A 25639-nucleotide genomic window follows, 5' to 3' on the forward strand; every position below is an offset into this window, starting at 1 on the left:
AATAAGGGCAAAACTCTCCATTCAGTAATCTTGCCATTCCTGTTAAGCAACCACTGGAAATTAATGAATTGGGGTGCATGGAGGAAGGGAAGCTTTACCTTGTGCCATCAACCTATCTGAAAAGGTAAATCCACCCTGTTGGAGTTCGCTTGCAGCATGTGTGGGAATGAGGGAGAGAGGAAAATCCATGAAGAGGACAGAACTATCCCGGACTTCGTAGTTATTCTGTTTATAGACTGCATAAATAATACCATGGAAAAGCAGTTTGTCAGCATGACACTGTCTTCTATCCTGCAAGAACTTTCCATGCTAATCCACAGAGTGTCCACAAGTTAGCCAAAAACAGCTGTACCCTAAAGTTCAAGCTTACCTTCACCGAATAGCCATTGTGATCTTGTACAGTAATCTCCAATAGGTACCTTTTCCAATTCTCATTTAATAAAGAACGTGCACACTGCAGTAGTACTGATGTGCCTGACCTCTCTGCAGATAAATTGCCTCAGAAGTCAAACTAATTTTTACCTTACTGACTCCAGCTTAGCCAAACTTTGCAATAAGCACCTTTCCCCAACCCCCCTCTCTTCTGCCGCAGTTAAAGATTTTTGCCAAGAACAGCGTATTTCTTCAGAAAAATGAAGATTCTCACCCAAAAGATACCATAGGAATCCAAAATTATCCATTAGACTGCTACTTTGTCTCCAGACATCCTCCTCATCTAGACCTACAAAGACAACTTTAGCATTCTTAGAATGCTTAAAAACAAGGGGAGGGGAGAATCTCAGAAGACAGATGCTACTATTGTAGCCAACTTAGTTTTCAACTAAGGAGAAAAAAAACACACCACAACACACACCCATCAAAATAAAATCCCACATATAGCCCATCAGAAATCATCACTAAAACAATGTAAAGTAAAACAAGGGAAAGGAAGAGAAAGAAAGGAAAAAGGAAGCCTGTGTTTTAAACTCAGGAACAAGTGAATTCTCTGTCAAGTCAAGTCTTCAAAACACCAGGATATTTCAAAGTGCGTCCCTGCCCTTAAAAGCTTATTGAGATTACTATCTCCTCCTCAGCCAAGTATGCTCCTAACTGCAGGAGTATCTCCTATTCTTTTATAGACCTCACATTTCCATCACCTAAACACCCTTTGAAAGGCCCCAGACAGACACAACCCAAAATACTAAAGGAAAGCTGGGTTTACACCTTAGTTCCTGAGCCTCTGTGTATGACTCCAGATCACAGGCAGCGGATCTGGTTCTACTTTGGAATGTGAATACTTGCTCTAGTCATCTTTCACAATTGCCAAAGCAATGTGAAGTTTTCAGACAGTACAATCTGAGCAGTTTTGTGTACAGACAACATCAAGAAATGTGAAGACTGTAGTTTTAACTAAGAACACAGATTTTTTTTTTCTTTAACATCTAACATTGTTTAAAAGACACATCCCTAGTTATATCTGAGCCAGCAGAAACTGACAGCAGTACAGTGTTTGTTATTAATTGAATCAAACTTCAAACTAAAATCCTCATACAGGAGACAATGGTTGGCACAGGAATTTTCCTAACCTTGGGGTTCATTCTTTGAATTTATGTCTAGATCTGCCCCAGACGAAAGAAAAATGGACAAACAAGTTATTAGTAGGCAAATTAACTTCCACTTAAATACCACAGTATAATGTGTTTTCATGCTTAGTGAAAATTGGGGGGATGTACTTTTCTTGGGTTAAATGCTTTTCAGTAGTCATATGATTTTTAACTCTACACGGACATCTTAATTAAATCCTAAAAATACTTGTAAAGATACTGGATAGCTTGCTTCTCAGTAAATTGAAAAAGAATATTTTTTGTAAATTACCTTTCATCTACATCCTGGAACAAACAGGTTGGTGTGTGCGTAGTTGTAAAAATTCTTTTATCGGGAGGAATTCTGGGTGCTGAGAGAAAAAGAAAAGCAGATTAACAAGTGTGGTTTTTTGCATATGTAAAATACTTCAAGCTACATGCTTCTATTAAATACTGAGTAAAGTCTAAAAGTCTAAGAGCATATAGGAAAGCAGCTTGCTAGCCTGCAGCCTCTCAGCAAGGGCAGAGAACAGAAACAACTACCTTTCACTGTAATAAAACTTGAGAACACTGACAGTAGCTCATAAGTTGGCTATCCTAGGCTGAAATTCAGTCATGCTACACCACATGGAAATTCCTGCAGCAGAACATAGAATAGTTCTTACTTTAAGGAAACCAAATTAGTCTTTATGTATTCAACGGATTACCTTCATAACCAGAATGTACTTTTTCTGCAAGCAGCACACAGCAAAGCTGGTCCTCTGCTATTTCGGGATCTTGCACTTTGATAAGGTAAGGAGTCATCCGAAATGGGTGATAGCAAATCTCATTTTCACGCTCCTTTCCCGCACTAATAATTAAACAGAGTTAATTATTTCAACAGTTTCATTTTATGCTAAACAAAGTTTTAATTTATCTATTGTAACTTCCTCATGACACAAGGACTGCATGATAGCTCCTAAAATACCACTCAAGAATTTAACTTTCTGCATTTTTTTTTTTTTTGGTAGAAGAGAACCTAATTCTAACAACACCCTTTGTATACCAACTGCAGTAAGAACACATTGTCCTCTCTACTGCCTGAAGTAAGATCATCCACAATTGCTTTAAATGGTAATTTGACAGAAGAAGAAAAACCAACCTCCTACAATAAATTATCTTGTTCATCCAATAATCTTCATATGTGACACTACACCCTTTAGAGGGATGAATTTACTTTATGAATATAGCTATATCCCCTCAGTTAACAGACCTTCTTTTACTCAATATTTATCCTGATTTAAAAAGAACAAAGACTCAGAAATTCTTACCTATAATAACAGTTGTTTACTTAATAAAATCCAAAGCATAGTAAAGAAAACAACAGCCATTTACCCAGTGACACACACAAATATTTCAGTTGTAATAAGTTTACAACAGCGCAAGTTTATAAAGCTAAAGCTTTTGGAACCAATGTTAGTTGGACAAAAGAGTCTACAATAATACCAGCAGTACCTTTGCAGTACATACAATCCAACACCCTGGAGTGGTGCATTGTCTGAACATGTTTAAAGTTTACTGGTACCTTAATGATAAGTACTTATTTGCTCCAGAAGTAATTAAGTAATAGGATCCACAATTTTTGTTTTCAGAAATGCTACCAGAGGCAATGAGCAGCAAGAAACCAAATTGCACAAGAAAGAACATTGAGTAAGTTGCCAGCATTTCCTAAATAAAAGCAACCAAAGGGAGTGGGGGCAGGAAAAGAAGGAAGAAAATCAAAACCAAATTACTAGTGTCATCTAGTAACTGTAAAAGAGACAAGTCAAGTTACCCTCACATATCTTTCTCCATGGGACACTTGAGATAAATTTAAGATTTGACATTAGTGTTCTAGAATGACAGAGACTCTGTAGCAGGTGCTGAACACGACAGTTCAATTAACATGAGACTTTCCACAGCAGTAGGAAATTCCTTATCAGCTTCCTTCATGGTACAAAGGTCAATATTAACACAGATCAACTTCTAAGATGCAGCTTCTTGAAATCACTTCGCAGTTTTCTGTGTAGCTTCTAGGAATTCATCAACTAGAGGACATGCATATGTTTTGCCTTATGTTCACATTATGGAAAAGGAAGAGACCTACATACCATACGGTTCTTAGAAAAGTCAAACACTTGTAATGCATGGCTTCATAATACAACATTAAGGTTTATAATACTGTCTTACCTGATGCGACAGAAAAATGACTTCTCCTCCATGCAATCCTGGGTGGAAGACTCTAGAAATAGTAAACATATTTCATAACAAGTTTAAAATTTCAAGATTATATTAAAAACAAGAGTTTTCTTCCTTAAGTGATAAAGGCTGAATTCTTTAAAAAGTTGGTTTCCTAAATTCTCCATATGTATTTGCTAAACATTGTATTTCATAAGCAACTAAATCTGAATATCGCTCAGATTCCAAGGCTGGTGTGTGAATCACAGCTGCTTGCTTATTAAGCCTTTTCCCGAAAGGCTTAATCTCTAAACAGTTCTCCAGTTCAAGCTGCTATTTACTCTTATCAGCTTTTCTGCTGTACTTTATAATATTGACCAAAAATGTTTGATTATTTGGGACCCCAAAGTTTGACCTTTTACCTAGAAAGGCATTGGGACAGTTAGATCACCAGATCCACTTACTGAAACCCCCTCCAAAAGAACAGTATTTTTCATGAAGGCTCCCTCTCACCTTTTAAGCCTATTTCCTTCCTTTTCCAGAGTGACCACAGACTAATTTTCAAGGCAAGCTCTGGTCTTTCAAAGACCTCAGTCAGTACACAACACTTTTGGATATTATATTCTATGACAGTTGATATACAGCATAGTGTGCATAGTTCCACTTACTGAATTTTTGAAATGTGAAGCTATACACAAACATAATTAAACTACAGAAAATGTTAAAAAAAAAGAAGGGATAACAGAATAATATCTATAATTAGGATCACACGGTCAGAATTCACCATTGACCCTGTTTTGAGCCAGAGGTTTGATTACAGACCTCACAAGGTCCCTTCAGACCTGCTTTGTGTATGCATTACTTTAGATATATTTATTGCCAAAGATTTTTTCAGATTAAATATGTTTCATACTCTGACTTAGATGAACAGACTTAGTTTACAATGGATTGGAATTGCAACCATTTAGAGCAGACCTTGAATTTCAAGTGTCTGGTTAACACAGTTGACAGCTATTGCTCAATTCCTAACAGCTGTAGCTACACTAGTAAAACAACCCTCCCACAAACAAATATCAAGTGCCTCAAGACATCATCCTTCAAAATTAGCATGCCTAAAGTGGTTTTTAAGGCTAAAAGAAGAGAGAGATGACTCCACCTGGTGAATGCACAGTGATGGTAGCTGAAATACATCTTTCTACATTGTAACCAAGGTGCCCATTATTAAAATCAATCATTTTAAAAAGAAGGGGGTGGGATGTTATCCCCCTTATATCTGAAGAAAATAAATTTTAAAGAAACTGTGGTCATTTGATTGCTAGTAAGAGTGGAAAGCAAACCCACTATTCAGCATGAATACCTACTTTGTTTTCATTCATTTGGACGAAATGGACATGAGAACCAATAAACAGTGACATTCAGAAGACTTTTAGCCAACAGACAAGCCTTGCTGACTTGTAGAAATGTGACTGACATCTAGTACTGCTCAGAGATGTTCTAATAGTGCATCCGTGTTATAACCTCAGAGAGTGATGGAAAAGGATGAAAGGATATCAAAAAAATCAGTTCAAGTATTTGCATGTGCATGACTGAAAGTCAGAAAAATATCTGCTGTTGAGACTACTCACCAGCTCTATTGCAAATATTCCACGATGGTAATCTATACGGGGTAGTAGAAGTATAGAACACACTGACATCCTGAGGTGCCAAGAACTCCACAAACTTGGCATTTTTGAAATAACCCCTCTTACAGCGGAGAATAGAAGCAGCTTGATCGGAGATGTACAAAATTTTCCCAGTAATCAAAGAAACAGCTACAGCAAACATATCCTAAAACCAAAAATCTCAAATTATTTAGACAGTTTAAAACATTCTTCAATCTAGTATCTATTTCTTAGAAAAACACCTAAGATATAAATCACTAATAAGTTCAAAATAAAAGTTAAGGAAGCAGTGTTAAACCACATGTGTTTAGGGAGCAATAAAGTTAATCTGTTTATGAAGTAGACACAGACAGTACACATACTGAACTACACAATGACATGCTAGCATCTTACCAGATTACAAGCTCTAAATACCATTGCCTAGAATTTTACGATGCAGAATGAATTTACAAATTAAAAATTAAAGAGCTTCCAGCTATAAACCTGCTGTTTTCCTTGTGCTTGTTACAGGTGTATTTACATTTACAAATTCAACTACTTTTCAAAAAAATGTTTACGTTATCTTGTCCATCAACTGTAAAATGAAAAAAAGTGCTCTAAACCACCTGGTAAAATAATGAGTAGACAGGTTGAAAAAAAGTCCTAAACAACCACAAACACACTTCACTTGTGTCATTTCACGTGGGTTTTCTTCTTGACACAGAGGGCCTTCCTGCGTCATAACATGTAGTGCTCTATCCCTTAACACTATATACAAACTTAAGAGCTGTCGTCAGAACACCAGTTTCACAAACCCAGATGCTTCAGATGAATTTAACAATGTTTATGATATTTGGCTAAAGTCCGCAGTTGTACTTTAGACTTCCTATTTATTTAACCTTTTGGGCAACCTTTACTATTCACAGATAGAAAAAAACCAAACACGTACTTCAAACTAGGGAACATCTCCCATCAGGCCATTATTTTATTGATTTCAGAACTTCATACATTCAGGCAGAGGATTCAGGAAAAAAAAGTAGTGGAAGGCAGTCTAAGAAGTTCATATGTAATTATTTTTATGGAAAACTCCTTAAAATATCCCCAAAACACTGGGAATGTGGAAAATAAATAGTAATAATTTTAACAATTGTTCAGACTATCATTTTACTGCTAAAAACTATGCTGAACATCATAGCTGTTCTTATCTAGAGGAGAAGACACAGTATCACTGGATCACACCATAAGCCTTTCCCAGTTGCAAAGACCAGACAAATACCAGAGAAGACACACCACACAGTGATTCCAACACTTGCATCACTTTTCAGCCTCATTAACACAAAGAACTGGTGAAACGTCAAGTAACCCTTACTGACAAAGGTAAGCTAAAACAATTCGCAACGTGCCTTGACTAAAATCTGGAAAGAATTACTCTCTAAATTTAGAAAGTGTTCTAAAATGAAAATTAATGATGTCTCACAGTGCATTATATCACATGGATGCTGAGATATGTCACACCATCATCTCTAAGCACAAGGTACAATTCACAGGGCCAAAGAGTTTAGACTCCTTATTTCCCACCTAACTGCAGAAAAAAAAACTCAGATCAAGGTGCTGTTGGCAAAGTTCGCAAAGGCTCAGAGTTTCTACTCAACATTCTCTGGAAGGTAAAAGCTTCTTCAGGTTATTTGGCTCAGTATCACCTCCTACCTTGTAAAAAGAAAGTATGCCTGAGAATTCCAGTTCTAGAAAACATTTTCAATACACAGTGTAGACTTTGGTCACCATACTCACCGCATTTTTCATGATGTATTCCGAAGTTATAGTCTCAACTTCTTCCACTGTGTAAGATGACACATTGAGTCCAGCAGGCTGGGATTCATTAATCATCAAGAGTTGGTAGTACTCCTCATTGGCTACATGAAAACATTAAACAACTTACATTCAGAATTTAAAATCTCATCAATAAACATCCAGCCTGGAGTGGTAAAGGGACAAAATCTTTTTTTGGCATAAGCACGAAACGGGCAGTCATTGGGAAATCTAGGTAATACTCTGAATTAGTTTTTCCTCAGTAGAGCTTCCTCATCAGTAACACAAATAAATTTACCCATCTTAATATACTCACATCTGTGTGATCATGTTTTTTGGTCTGTTTGATAGTTCAAATAGTATAAAATTGTAAATAGTTCTCAAATTAATTTTCTAACTCAACAAATATCAGTAAAATATCAAGCATCTAGAAAGCTGCTTTAGCTCCCAAAGGAACACAAGTTAACAGAGCCAACAAATAGGAACATCATGCAAATGTGTTTAAAGAGGTTTTCAAACATAATAAACTTAGCCTTACACAGACAACCACATTTAAATTCTTATTTTAAATGTTTAATTTCATCCAGGTCAGCATTATCTTGGTAGTATCATACTTTATTACCTTTAACTTGTTTAATGCTTTTAAGGGCATATTTCAATGTCGTTAGGACACTAGATTTGCCTTTAATTCTCTTTTCAGGAGGAAGGTGAGCTTTCAGCTCTTGTAATGTTTTCAGCAATTCCTTTTGTGTTTTGGCTTTAGTGGACTGCTCACTACTGTAAGATTAAAAACAAAAAATAAAATGTCATTTGAATGCTTGAAGTGACACATCATCCACACAGAAGCCCAAATACACTCTGAAACTTGTCGCATACCTAAATTTGTACAACTAGCCACATTAACTTTTCCAGTACTTACTATCAACATTCAGAACTTACAATAATTCTTGAATTAGCTAGAATCATTTACAATGAAATTATTTACCACCATCTGAAGTCTTATTGTAAAATATACCCTGTATATGCAACAGTACATATACCCAAGCACCAGAAAACTTTTTTTTTTTGCCAGTCTCCCTCCTCCCTTTTTAGTGGTATTTTCCTTAGTTCCTTTCAAATTCAAACTCATAGAAATGTTCATGGACTTCAAAGGAGAGAAGCAGGAGGTCCATTCAAGTCTTCACCTCCTGTTCGAGCAGGTTCTCATAAGAAAGGTCCCTGAAAAGGGAATGGCAGTGGGAGAGCATCAAGTTAAAACAAATGGAGAAATCCTTGGAACAACGCATCCTAGTTAAGCATGGCAATATATTAAATAAGGAAACTTGACTAAATATGTAGGGTAAAGAATCAGAGGAAGCTGGAGACAGAAATTGCATTCACTTTTCTCAGGTGCATGTTCAGAAGTGCTGTCTCAGCATAGAAGGTCAAACTCAGAGATTATCAGTGCCAACATCAGGAAACTATCACCTGCCTTTGCAGTTCCTGTATCTCTCCCCATTACTGAGAGGTGCTGACAAAATCAAAAAGGACGTGTAAGGAGGTGAGGGAGGGGAGGATGACTAAGATGGGTGGCAGGTAAGTAGGAAGCAGTCAAAATGAAAAATCACCATGTCTTTCTCATTGGAATAGAAATTGGTTACAACAATCAAGAGAATTCTAGAGCTTTTATTAAACCTTCCTGAAAATAAATTCTCTCCCATTAAAAGAATGGCCTTCTCTTAGCAGCCAATTGTCACAGCTGGTAGTATCTAAGAAGTTAGCATAGAAACAATAGTCTTGGCAAACTGCAGTGTTCTGCCTGAAGTGCTCAGTAAAGTGGCTTCAGCTTCCAGGTAATTTTCAAGAGGATTTCTGAACATTTTTCTGGGAAGTTTGAAAAGTTCTTTGGGTAGATCAATCATCTGACAGGTGTTGGGTGTATTTCACCAAAAATACTTGGAAAGCAACAAAGCTGGCTTGTGCTAGAGAATTGTTCTTGCTCACCTCAATGTACTGCGATAAACGTAGCATTCACTTAATCAGTGGTCATTTTGTACTGAGAAACAATGGCAAGGGATAAGACAAAAAAATATAGTACTCCCCTGGGAAACATTCTGTTCATGCTGTGTATTAAAATCTCATCTATAACACAGCTTGACAGTTTGGACTTATGCAATAAGACAGGGCCTTGTTAACAGAAGAACCCTCTATGCTGGCAGTAGGAGGAAAGAAAGGGAAACTATTATGAAACAACTGGGCATGCTGCTGGTTTTGTACTCTCTGAATATGCGTCATGAGAGCAGTCAGACTCTCTTGCAAGAAAAGAAACCTTTCCAAATTAGCTTACAGCAGCAGCAAATATTTTCCAAAGAGGCTTGTCTTCTATAAGTTATACAACTTGAAAAAGTTTTTCCAAATATCAGTAGCACCAGGCAGAGCAGCCAACCACAGGGAAGACTTGACTTGCAGAAGACAGAATAAGCAACTTCTATAAAGATAGGAGCTTTTCATTTTGCTTTATGTGGTTGGCAAACTGGAAAGGTACCAACAGATATTAGACTAAGTAGATGGTTGGTATCAATATTGAATCCAAAGCCTCTGAATGAAAGGCTAATCTTATAGCTTTATCAGCCTATTTTAGTGTTTTCTTTAGAGATCATTTTCTAGATCTCCTCAGTCTCCCATTCCCAAAAGATCATCAGATTCGACTCTGTAATGCCCAGCACTGTGCCTGACAACTAGGGAAAACACTGTACCCTCCAATTCCTACTTATGAGCAGAGCTATTAATGAAATTTAATAAGTAACCCCTCCAAAAAAAATCTTGCAGTGAAAACTGAATCAATGGGAAAGTAAGATTAAGAAAGGCCCTTGGTTCACTCCATCTTCAATACTAAGCAACACTTGGAAATACAGCATGAACAAGAACTCCAGGTGCCTGCAAGGCAGACACAGACAATAAGTTCATCAAACACCAAATGGTGCGAAGAGGTAATCTTAATTTACCACTTTTCTATGAACTGCATCAGGTAGAAACAGTTTCAGGTCGGTAAAAGTAGATGGGGGTTTTAACATCAGGATGCTATAGTTAGATATCATTGATCTACTCAGGATCAGGTTTTGTTCTCCTGATCAGAAGCTGACTTAGAAACCCCCAACAAGTACAGTAGGGTCAGAAGCAGCGTTTATACAGAGGGATTCCTGCAGCTGATGTTGGTTTATCCTTACAGACTTGAGGCTTCAGTCCTGGTGAATGGAACACAGGAATGGCAGATTATACAGCTGCTGGACATTAGAACACATCCAACTCAGTGGGTGAATTCTGATGTTAAAACACTACTAGGTTGTCCCCAGGTAAGGGATTCAGACTAAACTGAGAGCAGAAAACTCAGAGCTTAAAAAACAAAACAAAACAACAAAAAACCCCACACTAGAGCTGAAGCAATATTTGAAGTAAAATTACAGACTTAAGCTACCAAATCAAAACAAAGTATGATGACTTGAAAGGTTATCGCACAACTTGCATGGAACAGCAACAAAAAGCTCTAATTCAATCAAGTGGTTAATAGGACATACTAATGATTAAGGACAGAAAGACAATCAAACATAGGATTTCTTGTGTATTCCTCCAGGTTTAGCCAGAAATAAAAAAAACCAAACCACAACACTATTTAGTTTTCAGCACCTAGCATTACATACATGCAAATTACTGAAAATATATGCACATTAATTTACCTGCATCCACTGCTAGACTGATTGTGTTCAGAGTTTGCAATCATCAGACTAAATGCATTTGAGCTTGAACTAGAATAAAGGAAGATATGAAGAGGTTAATGTTAGTAAACCTAACAGACAACTTTTAGTTCATTTTAGTTTTATATTTTCCTATTAATGACTGACTAGCTAGGAAAAACAAAACACCACAAACAAAACCCAACAAAACAAAAAACCCCACAACTTGAAAAGCTTCTGCCTGGTATGACAAATGGAAACTAATGGCTCTTAAACACTTGTGTAAGAAGGTTTTTCTTACTGTAGCTTTGCTCTGTACACCAAGCTGTGATTTAAAAGATGAAAATAGCACAGTTGCATCCTTATGCATAAAAACAGACTGACGCTTTCTGATATACAATTATAGACATGGGTTTACAAGAAAATATGTATATAAGGCAAATTAAACACACAACGATGAGAAGAAAGATGTAAATTAAGCTGGTCTCACAGAACACTAGACCTCTTCATAAATTATAATATATTACACAATTTACATCATACGAGAGTACAAGTTAACTAAGCAGAAAAGAACATTCAGGTTCAGTCTGAAGATATGCATTATACCATAGTTATTTTTCAGAAATTAGATTCAAACGGAAAAATCATTCAGTGACCAAAAAAAATGAAATGTATTTAATATTAGCTACTACCTTTTATGACAGTCTGAAGATTCCATGAGCATTGCCGAATCTTTCCCATTTTCATCAGATTCGTGGCCATGAGAATCATGCCCACTAGAGTAGTTTTCATTTGTGTCATTTCCACTGAAGTCATTTCCACTGGATCCACTGCTCATTTCGATATCTTCCTGAAGAACTCCATGAGCGTGTTCAGGCTTTTGCTGAATTTCTGAATCTTCAGCAATCATCTGGCTGTGGTTATTTGCAAGTCCAGAATAATCACTCATTTTCTGCTCCTCTTTTAAAGAGAATGACAAAGAAACGTTTTCACTGATACCAGGTTGCTGCTCAGGGTCCTGCTCCTCAGTGCTAGAGTAGAACCCTCTGAACTTGATAGAGTCCATGGGATACGCATTAGAAACAATGCCAAGATCAAGAGCAAATCAAGCCATATTCAGAATTTTCTCTCTGTACAAATTCTGTTCGGAAGTACAGACCCACAGATCTGAGGAGGAAGGGAAGGAAGAAAAAAAAATTCTTGTTTGCCTTTGCTGAAAAGCTAGATTCTCACTGCCTGGTGAAGCTAAAAGCAATAAGTGATATTCAATGGTTATTATATTCAGCATTTGAACAGTGGAAAGTTTAATATATTAATAACTGCAAACCTAACAATGTTTTATTGTGGAAAAGGTATTTATTTTTTAGTTACAAAAACAACCAAACAACAAAAACCACACCACAAAAAGAGAAAGTGAAACAAACATGAAAATATTCAGCTGTTTTTTATCCTCCTACATAATACTTGACAATTTAATTGCCTGGATCTGGGCAACAATTATTATTTTCAGTGAAACCACTTCCCTGGCTTCCAGTTTACCCTGATCAAACCAAGATTCCATTCAGGCATCAGAGGATTCCCCACCTGGTCTGGAGGTTGTTAGGGTTTTAGGTATTTTTTTTAAATATAGTGTGTTCTGACATTTTGACCAATTTTTCATTTCTTTCTTTGTATAGGAGCCACATAGGTAGATTGAACATATAGTAGGGACAGGGAAACTAAGTACACAAATCCACTAGTTTATCCACAACAAAAATTCTGAGAGACAAATGAGCCTGAAAATCATTTTATCTACTGATCACCACCAGTTGGGGAGACGGGGAGGGGGGGGGAGCCAGACACAGACTCTTCATTGTTTAGAAAAGTGAGATCCCTGATTTTAATGCAATTTTTAATGCACTGGACTCAAAAGTGTACATGTATACACTTAAAGCGTACATAGAAGTGAATTAAGAATAGACTAATACTGAAGAGCCGAAGAAGTAGTATTAGAAGGCAGTTCAAATTTATTAATAAAATGAAGATATTTCATCTGACTCATTTCCTCATCTATTTCGGCAACCCAGAGACAACAGCACTGCAAAACCCTGAACAGGCTAATTCATCATCAGGAAAAAAAAAAGGTTGTTTTTACAACAAGAGAATCATGTTTGTTCCTTTAAAATACTCAAGATTACAACTGTTGACTAATAAACCTCTGACTGGAATAACAAAGTCAATTATAAAGTCTGCAACTAAGTTTTGCTAATATTAACTCCAGCAGCTTCCTTTTAAACACAAATAAATATGTATTTTTTTAAGGAAAGCCCGTAACAGAAAACATTAACTTAATATTAATTTCAAACACACTATGATTTAACTTCCCTCCCCCCCAAAAAAAATATTGAAACTATTTTCTTACCCTCCTATTTGCTGTTTTTCCACACATTTTACATTTATTTTGAGTTTTTCAGAAGGAAATACTACTTGTCTCCTTGTTTGGCCAAAGTAATATGCAAGATATCTGTTTTCATTTGAAAGAGGAAGTGTAGTTTAAAGACATTTATTTAAGCTATCAGTAACGGTATACAAATATTTTTTTTTTTTCTTTACAAGATTATTCACTAGTACTTCATTATAGGTAACAATACAACAACCCCTTTGCATAGAGTAAAATATACTGATATTTCACTTCTGCATGTAGTCACTTCAAGGCATAGTGTTGCATTGAACATCAGATACAGGCAGTAAATGACATTTGAGTAGCTCTAACAGTTTTTTTTCTGGACTAAGTAAGCCACTTGTCTAAAAAAAAAAAAATATACCTATAATTAGAACACACAATAATATTTACTCCTAATTGAAACTCTAGTATCATTACAGAATGGCACATATTCCGGTGGCCAATGATTAACTAGATCAGCCAGTTCATCGCTGATTTAAACTCTCTGGTAGACAGAGCTCACACTTCACTCGCCTAACTTAGCTGGACATTTTAATGAAGTTCTGTCCCTGTACACAGCCCACTATCACCACACACGCTCCTAATGAGCCCAGCTGGTTAGCAGTACCCATGCTATGAATCCTGCCTGCAGCATCACAGCCCATGCTTACCAACGCAGGGCTAACCATGACTCATTTTGTTTGAGAGCGACTGAAAACGTCAAAGGACTCAAGAATGAATATAGATGGTGGCACTGAGAATACCTATATGGACAGCACATTAGACAAACCTCCTGTTACTGTAAAGGTAAGGACTGAAATATAAATCTGTTAATCCATTCTCACCCAGGAAATGCTCTTACTACTACTTCAAGTACTGCAGAAATAAGAGCATCTGTCTGGTTAAATAACTGAACCCACTCTCACAAAGCCACTTCTCAGGTGTCACCTGTACTGTAATATTATTTCTCAGAGGGAACTAAAGTTGTAAAGTTCTACAGAGAATTCAGTGAGTAAAGGTACTGCAGCAAAGTACTCAGCTAGCAATGCAATGGCTTTTTACCTTCCCTGTAAAGGTTAAAGATAACCTTGGAGATCATATACAGCATTTTGTCCACTTATATAAATGCCTTACACACAAGAATTGCACAAATTAACCCCATCATTATTAAAACGAAACTTTTGGAAGAAGACAGACAGCACCATCTGAATAGAAGGTCTGACATGTAGGAATTTAAGCTGAAATCTAACATTCCTCATACTATATTCGGTGCCTAAGGTAAGTGTTTCCACCTATTTTTCTGACCACATGCTACTTAGAAATTGCTTTAGGTACAAAAGAAAAACATACTGCCATAACCAAACAACATTATCTGCTAGTAAACTATGTTACATGATTTCTTTAGAAGGGAAAAAAAACAAAACAAAACAAAACAAAAACACCAAAACAAACCACTCTCAGAAAAACCCACAACAAAACACCGCACTTTACACTGCTGAACTTAAATCCCTTTAAGAAAACTACATAAATCACTATTGATAGGTTCATAAGCATGAACTGCCAGCAGACAAGGCTCTTAGCATAGCCCTAAATTCTCCAAGGATAATTAGCCCAATATTAGAGTAACACACAGATCAGGAAAATTGTGCTGTCTATGGGAAGAGCAATGATTGTGTCACAGCTTTCCAAGTCTTAATGCAAACATTTTGTATTTCAGTCTTTAAGCACAAGAAACCTCTTCTCTTGAATTCTGAAGCCAAAGTATTACATATGCCATAGTATTTTCAGCCTCAAGAGCTGTCTGCAAATATTTTTTTAACAACCTTTCCTTGGAAAATTATTTCCCCAAAGTCTTTTCTGTAATCTTCGGAAGTTAAGACTCAATGAAATTGCACCATAGCTAGCATGTAGAGTCTTATAGTTTGAAATTCTGAGCTGTTAAATCACTGATGAGTAATTTTTTCCACCTCCAAATATCATCTATTGTCTCAACTCCTCCCTTCTTTCCCTGACACACTAGCTTCTGCCAGGTATAAGTAGCAAACGTCAACAGTGCTTCCTTAGGTGGGAGAGAATCATTCCCTAAACACACATACATATATATATAGATATGCATACATACACATATATATATATAAGCTGCCCAATAACTTTTGAGGCATTTCCTGTGCCTCCCTGAACAAGAGCTGAGTAATTCAATGGCAGTCAAGATTTCAGGGTTTTTTTACTTTAAGCAATTAATTCAAATTAAGAGAATCACCAACAGAAAAGAAACAGGTACTGGTCTATAGGAGATACCACATGAATTTTGTTCCTCTTGACACCTAGCAGAAACTTGTGTCAGGAACTGCTCAAGTTGTGTTACTTCTGTCTCTAACTAGCAAAATGCCAGAGCTTCTGTAGCTTTTCCCACAGTAACTACCTATGCAGTCTTTATGGGGTTGGTACAAAAGTAATTGCAGTTTTGGACTGTGAATTTTTCATCATTATAACTAGGTTCAAACACATCTTTATTAATCAAAATAGGAACCATTACAATCAACACAGTTTTGACAAAGAGAAATAAGTTTGTCAAATCCTGAAGCATGGATTTTTATGCTACAGGAATAAACAAACTCTTGGAAAGCATTTTCTGCATCCTGCTGGTTGTAGACGCATCATTCCTCTGAAAAGTCGAGATGCTTGAAAAAGTGGTAGCCAGTTGGCAAGAGGCCAGGTGAATAAGGCAGATGAGGCAAAACTTCATAGCCCAATTCATTCCACTTTTGAAGTGCTGGCTGTGTGACATGCAGTTGGGCATTGTCGTGGAGAAGAATGGGGCCCTTTCTGTTGACCAGTGCTGGGTGCAGGCATTGCAGTTTTTGGTGCATCTCATTGATTTGCTGAGCAGACTTCTCAGATCGAATGGTTTCACTGGGACTTAGAAAGCTGGACTGGATCAAACTGGCAGCAGATCACCAAACAGTGACTGTGACCTTTTTTTGGTGCAAGTTTGGCTTTGGGAAGTGCTTTGGAGGTTCTTCTTGGTCCAGCCTCTGAGCTGGTTGTCACAGGTTGTCATATAAAATCCACATATCATCACGCATCACAATCCAATCAAGAAATGGTTTGGTGTTGTTGCACAGAATAAGACGACACTTGAAAGTGACACTCTTTATTTTCAGTCACCTCATGAGGCACCCACTTATGGTGGTTTTTTACCTTTCCAGTTTGCCTCAAATGCCAAACAACCATAGAGTGGTCAATGCTGAGTTCTTCAGCAACGTCTTGTGTAGTTGTAAAAGGATCAGCTTTGATGACTGCTTTTAATTGGTCATTGTCAACTTCCAACGGCCACCACTACACTCCTCATCTTCAAGGCTCTCATCTCATTTATGAAACTTCTTGAACCACCACTGCACTATACATTTGTTAGCAGCTCCTGAGCCAAATGCATTGTTGATGCTGCAAGTTTTCTCCACTGCTTTATGACCCACTTTGAACCCAAATAAGACAATTTCTCAAATTTGCTTTTTGTATAACATCATTTCCATAGTCTAAAATAAATATAAAATAAACAGCAAGTAATAAGTCAATAGCAAAAAACCCCACATACAGTGAGAAGAGTGCATTAAAATGATTTATAACCTAACCACATTTATTTAAGGATGTATTCCAATATCAAATGACAAATTTCAGCAACGCAAAAACTGCAATTCTTTTTGCACCAACCTACTACACAACTACATTACAGTGACTAGAATTTGGAGCCCAAGGACAACAGTGACAGAAACAAAAGAGTATCCCAATAATGGAGAGGATACAAGTTTGAACTTTTAAGAAGTATCTTTCTAAAAAGAACTGGCTCAACTCCTCGAGGTGGAATACTGTTCTTAGGCAGGACTGGAAGATTAATGTCACTGAAAGTCAGTCTTGCACAAAAGTTTTTCTGTTTCAAAATTTCAAAAGCCTCAGTGCCAGAGGCACATACCAGGATAAGGAATACAGGAACAACAAATAGGAAGGAACAAGAAAAAGATTATGATAGACTTTTAGGAGCTTCCAAGGAAAGATAGAAGAGGAGTATTTCTAAAATAAGAGCTTGTGTAATAAATAAAACCACCAAGATACCCAAAAGCAGCAATGGTAACACATGCCATAAATTTGGAGATATTTTGTACAAACAGATTGGAATAACTGTGAATAAAAGAACAGACTAGCAAGGACCCTACATCATGCTCCATGCCTGTCATTTTAGGTAAGAACTGATGCATCTGGCTAGACTTTACTTTCTGACAGAGGAAGACCTTAAGTGGAACATCTGCATGCATACACAAGCACCATGCAAACACTTCAGGAGCACAGAGGGTCAGTCATCCCAGAGAGATTAATTAATGTTGAAACTAATCTCAGTTAAAGTGCCATAATAAATGCACACATTCATCCTGCTTATATGTTTGCATAAATTTCCAGTCAATAACCAAACAAGAATGAAAAGGCAAAAGCTAGCATGCTTTCCCAGTCTCATGTCCTGTCCTGTTACTACAGTTAAAGGGAGGAAAGTGCATCCCATACCCAGATTGGTAAGCAAGTGCAGACAGTCACATGGATACAGAGAAAGAGCTCTTTAAGGTTTGATCTTGAGAGAAGTACATTAAGCATGCTTTTTTTTTTTTTCTGCTACATCTTTCTAAACTTTTAAGGGAGGTTATCTATTTTGACTTATCTTTGATCTTAAATTGGCACCAGTTAAGCTTGATTTTAAGGCACCTCATTCACAAAAGGCACCTCACTCACCACTCTTCTATACAGAGCAAACCTCCCAAAGTCACTCTGGCAAAGACTAGAACTCTCTAAGATCTTGATGCAGTGTATGAAAAGGGCAACATGCTTCCACTGAGCACTAAGGACAAATGCAGACATTAATATGCCAGGTTAAATGTACAGAAAATGTCTTCTGGTTATTCATCAGCTACAGAAGCCCTTTTATCTTGCAGTAAGACAATGGAAACAACCTGGACCTGGACCTTAGTGTCCTCAGAAAAACATACCAAAATATGTATGGACAAACCCTTGAAGAAATAATGGTTTTGATGCTTTTGAAAAACCTTCTTAATCAGGACTGTAGAACATCAAGAAGGCAAATTGATTTTGAAGCTATGACATTTAAACTCAATCTTGCTTCAGCAGAAATCAGGTTACATTCAGAGAACAGATTTTTCCAGATTTCTTTTCACAGAAAAACTATCATGTCTAGTACTGACATTTAAAGCACAAAAGCTAAAAATCAAGAGTCAAAATTATCTAATTCAGTAACTGAGTTAGAGGAGAACAACTAAAGATTTAAGTCTAAATTTGCAACTAATATGAACTTAGTAATATTCACAAATGAAGCAAGAGGCCCACCAGAGTTTATGATTATCCTTCAGATGTGAATATTTGGGGACTCTTAACTGTACTAACACCAATAGGAAACCTTTCTAATAGTCAGGATTCAATTTTACTGAAGATCTTATCAAGAAGAAGAGTTTCCACATGTCTTCTGGATGATTGCTCTGCAAAATGGTAAAAGTTCTCTCGTGTATGACAGATAACTAGCAGAGATTTAATCTCATCATGCAATTTCAGAGAAAATTGAAAATTACCATCTACAATGAGTGCATTCTCCCTGTGCAATTAGACAGTAATTAAATGCTTGACAGCAGCAAAATGTTAGGAAAAAATGTTGAAAAACAATAATTCAAGAAGTGACTGACTGTACAACTTCACCAACAATACCAAGAGCTTCATGTTTTTGTGGCAAGACACAGAACAATTAACAGAATACCTTCAGTAGGACACTTTCTAGGAATGAAGGAGGGGAAAAAAAAAAAAGAAAAGAAAAAAGATGGCAGTATTCTCAGACTTCACTATGAGAAAAAAATAACAAAAGATGCTTAAAAATTTCCTGTAAGACTTCTTGAATTAAAACTCTTTAATAAATTCATCATCTCACTGCAAGTCATCGTAAAAAAATTTTCTTCTTTTTCTTAACAAAGAACGAGGTGTAAGTCAATTTTACACCAATGAAATAACCGACAACATCTAGAATATCACAAGTGCTTCCATGAAATTTGAATTGCACAGCATTCATTTCACACTTTGTCGATAAGGATTAATCTTTCAGTTCAAGAGAATCCTGTACACAGGACTGTTAGTTAAATAAACGTTAGTATTATCTTTATAAAGGGGATCCTGATTACAACAGAGGAACTGACCAAGACACAGCCTTGGTCCAAAGCCATTCAAGTGCCATCATGAATTTACAGCAGCACCTATACAGGACGAGGTCATCATAAGCACCAGGCCAGGGTCCTTGCAACCATGGCAAGGATGCTGCCAACCAGATTGTTTCCTCAGTGAAGAAACTAAAACCTGAATTTAAGAATAAGTATGGTTTTAGACTAAAACCATCTTAGCTTCAAATAAGGTAATTCCCAGCTTATACCTAAAATATAGTTCTGAGTGAGTATATATATGACTGAAATCACAGTTCCAAGATAAAACAAACACAGAACAATATATTTTCTGCATAAACCCTAGGGGGTGGGGGAGAAGAATCTACTAATGTGAATCATAACAACTGCACATTTTTCTTACCTGTTTTTCTGTGAAAAGTTGGTATAAGTGTTTATCAAGCTCCCTCCCAGCTAGCATCAAAAGCATGAAGTGCCTAGGTCCAGAGTCTCCCACATGCATTTAATTCTTGTCTCATCCTCTTCTACTGGAAATCTTTGACCATTACAGAGTCCGGACACCTCTACAACTATAAAATATAAAAGAAATACCTGGGCCCCCCAACAGTGTCCTCTTCAAACAGATAGCAGAGAGATGCTCATAGATATGCCATGCCTACGCAAATAAATGTTGGTTAAACATGAAACTGTCATCCAGCAGAGGAACCAGATAAAAATTTGCATTTCAAATACTTTCAGTCTAAAGTAGGGTCTTATAGAGCTTTGAAATAACAGACTATTCTAAACTAGATAAAATAACCCTTCCAGTTCACAATTGGTATTGTATCATAGTGTGTACGTGTATGGTATGTACACAGTCTGCAGGGGCTGACACAGACACCAAGAACAAAGGGCCAACCTCTCCAGAGCAAAATGCCTGATGTAGTCAACAGCAGCTTCAAGTGCTTAAGGAATTTGGTTAGAATACATCTTTAACACCTGATCTAAACTTATCTACATCACTATAGGCTTGATATGAGCATTAAAGAGTTTACTAGGCTGCTACAAAAATTGGTTGAGGTCAAAAGGGACCTCTGGAGGTCATCTTGGCCAGCTCCCTGTTCAGGCAGTCACCTAGAGCAGGCTACCCAGAACCACTTCCCGATGACTTGAATATCTCCAAGGCTGGAGATAGCACAGCCTCTCCGGGCAATCTGTTCCAGGGCCCACTCACCACCACAGGAAAAAAAAAAATAAAAAAAGGTTTCCTTACATTCAGAACTCAGTACTAACAAAGTCCATCCACACCATTATTCTTCCTAGGAAAAACAGTTTTCCAAGAAAGACACTGGGAATTTCAGCAGAAAAAAGAAAATCTGAAAACTATTAAATCTAGGAAATTAAGTCTATTGGTACATTCCACTGCCATGTAACACAATAAAACAGTATAAAAAACAGTAGAATGAAAATTAAAAGTTCAGATGATAGACATTTGTGTGGTAAACAATTACATCACTTTAAGTGTTTCATTTGAACATGCAGAAGGAACGTTTGGAACAGCGTTCAGATCGCAAGCCAACTGTTTTGGAAGGCAGCCCATGTTAACATGCCTTAATTTAAGATTTTGTATGTCTACCAACCATTAAAAGTACACTTGTGTTGGCCAGACTTAAGGAAGAACTTATTCATAACATTCCACTCTGCATGATGTGTCACAAAGCCAATATGAGTTCTAGAAGTCTCAGATTGTGATACAAATCTGTGTACGCTGGTTCTTTAAATGTTTTATGGCTGTCTATCATAAATTGATAAAACAGGATTTAAATTATAAGCTCTGTATCTCTGACCATGAGAAGTGTTAGAAATTGCCTTATCTAGAGCTACTTACAGATTTTGCAATTTTTAGCTTGGACACTAGAAATGTGGAATTTCTTTCAGCACTACTTAAATCTTGGCTTAAAGAACATTAATTTATCTCCCCGTAATCTGTATTTCCTTGATGGAGTTAAGTGTCTTCACTAATCAAGATCTACAAGAAATTAGCCGTAAGATCCTGCCTGACTACTAATGAAGTGACACAAAACTTTTCTACTTTGATGACCTCCATCATGACATTTTCATAGATTAAAAAAAATGAAAAAGGTTTGAAGAGGGTATTCACAGTAGCAGCATGTACCACTTTAACTGGGTGTAACATTTGCTTCATCTACTTAATGTATTTAGGAAGACATTAAGAAAAAACAGTCCTTGTAAACTACTGAAAATTCTCATGATAAGCCTTTATACAATATAACTGAAAGCTAAGATAAATCTAAGCCAAAAGGATTTTAATCTGAAACTAAATACAAGTCATTCAAAACAGGAATTTTATCAGTTTGAGTAGAATTAGAGGCCATCAAATCTTCTGATCTTCTATTATTTATCAGAGGAAACATACAGGTGACTGAGTATGTCCAAATCCCAAAGAACTAAAAGAGTTCATCTATGTACGGAATCTCAAAAAGGTCTTTTTCACTGAGACATATCTATTCCAAGCATAGAAGAATTCAAATATTAGAAAAGAATGAACAACCTGCTTTAGTGAACACACCTGTATTACAAGACCCCACCAAGTTCACTTGCTGTGGAGAACTGAAGTCACACCTGTAGCATACAAAAGAGAACACTGTCAGCTACATTTTGTAGCCATAGAAACACTTTAATTTTTTTCAATCATTTAGACAAATCAAACACTATAGCATTAATCCTCAAAATCTTAGCTACTATTTCATCTGTATTGCAATATTACAGTACTATCCAGAACTGCTACCCTTCCCTTTCCTGTCTTGGGCCAATATTGTCCCATCATCAGATCACATGTTACAAGACGACCTGGACAAATTTCTTTACATCACAGATGACATGCCTCCACCATTCTCACTGAAGGTGTCAGCTGTTTCCTTTTTTTGCTCCAATAACAATAATTTTGACTGCCTACTCTGCTTTCTTAACCCATCACACATTGCACCTGAGTTGTGATCAGCTTCTCACACATTGAACATAAACATATATAAGTCAGTACCCCTGATGTTATCTGGTCAACTTCTCAGAGACTAGAGTAGTATCAACCTGTTAGAAAGTAGATCACAACTGATTGAAAAATATTGTTGGAAGCTATGACCTGCTTTCTAAACCAAAGCATAACATTTTCCTTTCTCCCCCTGAGCTATCACCCTGATTATCTGAACAGCACTAGCAACTCTGTTTTCTGTTCCCTAGAATTTTCCTCATCATTAAAATTTCTCAAAACACCTGCAAGAGCAACTGGAAGACCAAAAGTTTATTAATAAACTTCTGCCCAGCAAACAATGCAGATTTAGTACTTGATACTGGATGGTACATAAATTTCAGTTTCCTCAAGATTTAGAGAGGCCACACCGTTTCCATTTGCTTCACAATTTATAAATGTCCCAAATATTTTTTTTTATTTTTCAGCATTCAGACATTACAGCTCAAATTAAACACCCAAAGCAGCAATAACAACCAAAACAAAAAAATCAGTTCGGACTCACTGAGCAAGACTTGCTATTATAAATCACTTTCTTAATGACAGCATAAGACACTCACCTTAAGGAATGTACCAATCATGATCTTTCCAAATCTGAAAGTGTCATCAGTATATTCCTATTAAAAAACAGGGAGGTTGTACAAGCAAGATTAAAAAAATTACTTACGAAACATAAATCCATATAATAATGTAATACAAGTCCAACCATGTAAAATATGTATTTCATAGATGAATAATGGCTATAAAGACCACAAATACAAAATGAGAGCAAATGTAAGAAGTTTTACTGATACAAATATTTACTATTATTGTAACCCAACTCCTAAATTGGTTCCTTGAGCAATGAACAGAGTAACTACTCACTGAATTCCGTTTCTTTTCTAAATGTAAGAAATCGCAAAAATTCAATCTCCATTATCTTAATTTATTGTTAGGACACTGTTTACATAATACAGATAACAACATAGCATACTTCAAAATCAACCATTCACTCATCTGAGAAAATTTAAGAAAAATGAGCATTATCTAGAATAAAACTTGGGATCATATATTTAATTCAAGTTATGTTTCTTCTTCCACAGATTACAATCTTAAAACATTTCACCACTGAAGTACAAATTCCCAGTTAGTCTTAGCAGATAAAAAAATTTTAAAAGGGAAAAAGAAGCATCTCTAGCTATGTCCCAGAGGGCCAAACAGGAAAAATAAACCTGCAGTCCTCAAGTGATGATTCCTAAAAGGACCTAAACTAATGTCACCAGTCACTTCTATTCCTGAAGCACCCACAGTACCACTGTGATTTAATTTCCTTCCACTTTTCGATTGGTTTTCTTGTTTTTAAAGCTGCCTATTCTCCCCATGGAGTAATTAATAGCAAAAAGTTAGCCTGAGGTAACAGGACAAAGTCAACTCAGTTTTACTATGAATAGCACAGCACCGGTACGCTGTTGAACTTATCAAGTTCACCTCATGCCGGGTCAATCTCACCTATGCTGTGCTGACCAACCTGGGCCAGCTCCTAATTCATCATTTGCTTTCCTGTGAATAGCCAAGAACAAATAAACAAACAAACAAAGAAGCCAAGTACCAAAGTAATCTCCACTTCTTCCCCCACTACCCCCCCAAAAAAGCAGTTAGAGCCACTCCACCACCATCTCCCAAGAATTGTTCTCTTTTCTGCCAGACCAGAAGCAAAGCTTATTTTACCCTTTCAGATAATTATTGTTTTGTTAAGCCCACCACCTGTGCTCAAGTCTCCACAGTGGATCTGGACTGATCACCCCAAGAGCCAAGGGAAACTGTCTTTCTCAAGTCTAATCCTTCACCTTGAATAATAAGCTATGCCCCAGAGCTAAATTTAATTGCCAACAGCTTGGGTATTTGCCATAAAGAGAAAAAAAAAAAAAAGTGAGCACAGACATATACCCCTGGCAGATAAGATTATTACAGACTGTGCCAAGACATCCTGTGAAGAAGCTAAACACAGCCTCCTTTACCCGCCCCTTGCTAATTTCTGGACATCCTTCCTTCCATACATACCTTCTTAAAGGTGAACTAAAATTCTTTGTATTAGATGTGAATTTAAAGAGATAGTTTTCTTTGTAAACAGAAAACACTATTCCTGAGTGGAACTGGAAATATTATTAAGCAGATGAGTAGTCAGAACTCTTTGATATTTGTATGTGTCAATTCTTGTCCTTTTAAAGAAAATAACAAAAAGGATACATTTGAGGGAGTGTTGTCACAGAAAGTAGAAAAAAATTATCATGTCCCCCCATGTAGTCATATATTTCACCCTTATCACAGGTGAAACTAGATTTAAAGTATCTAAAACATCATATTTCAACTTTAATATTTGTCAGCATCTCCATTAAGCAGTGTATTTGCATGCCTAATGCTCTCCTTCTTTAAATAAAAGTGGAGAATTTCACCCTGGGTATTACACTTACAAATGTTCCACACTAATGCTGCTTTTTAGACATTGCTGCAATTCACATCCCGTTAAAGACTTCGGTCAGAAAGAAAGTTCCACTCTGGAAGACTCTACACCAAAAAAATTAGCTGAGTATTACCAACACAGCCGCCACATCAGTAACACACTCCACAAAGCGTGGCAACCTAACAAACATGATGTACTTGTCCTTTGAGTTAGCTATATTAGTATCGAGAAATAAGAGCTCAAGTCACAGAGGAACCCATGGTAGAGATGTAATTGAAATTAAATAAATGCTTTATATACTAAAGATCTTTGTACAGTTAAAGAAACTAAGCAGAAACACAAAAGCACTCGTCATGAGGCGTCCTGGTTTTAACTGGGATATAGTTAATTTTCTTCCTAGTAGCTGGTATAGCGCTGTGTTTTGCATTTCGTATGAGAATAATATTGATAACATGCTGACATTTTAGTTGTTGCTGAGCAGTCAAGGACTCTCCAGCTTCTCATACTGGCCTGCCAGCGAGAAGGTGGGGAGTGCACAAAACGCTGGGAGGAGACACAGCTGGGACAGCTGACCCCAACTCATCAGAGGGATATTCCAGACCATATGATGTCATGCTCAG

At 36.8% G+C, this 25639-nt stretch overlaps 1 protein-coding gene across 4 annotated transcripts in view; it reads right to left on the minus strand.

Moving 5' to 3' along the window:
• Positions 1 to 25639, minus strand: part of PER2 (period circadian regulator 2) — a 51143-nt gene that overhangs the window by 19166 nt on the left and 6338 nt on the right. Inside the window, exons 2-12 of one of the 4 annotated variants that reach the window (XM_080349572.1) lie at positions 23140 to 23196; positions 22124 to 22176; positions 19958 to 20117; positions 11610 to 11877; positions 10921 to 10989; positions 7830 to 7984; positions 7190 to 7311; positions 5384 to 5585; positions 3771 to 3822; positions 2270 to 2412; positions 1855 to 1933 (exon numbers count right to left, since the gene is read on the minus strand). In XM_080349572.1, the coding sequence (XP_080205698.1) occupies positions 1855 to 1933; positions 2270 to 2412; positions 3771 to 3822; positions 5384 to 5585; positions 7190 to 7311; positions 7830 to 7984; positions 10921 to 10989; positions 11610 to 11866 (1079 nt within the window). In that variant the 5' untranslated portion in view covers positions 11867 to 11877; positions 19958 to 20117; positions 22124 to 22176; positions 23140 to 23196. Of the gene's footprint in view, positions 1 to 1854; positions 1934 to 2269; positions 2413 to 3770; positions 3823 to 5383; positions 5586 to 7189; positions 7312 to 7829; positions 7985 to 10920; positions 10990 to 11609; positions 12067 to 19957; positions 20118 to 22123; positions 22177 to 23139; positions 23197 to 25639 lie in introns of those variants that run through there. The other 3 variants (XM_080349573.1, XM_080349574.1, XM_080349571.1) reach the window with 3 other exon arrangements.

The sequence above is a fragment of the Nesoenas mayeri genome (genome assembly GCF_963082525.1).
Source record: "Nesoenas mayeri genome assembly, chromosome: 9".
NCBI classification, from domain to species: Eukaryota; Metazoa; Chordata; class Aves; order Columbiformes; family Columbidae; genus Nesoenas; species Nesoenas mayeri.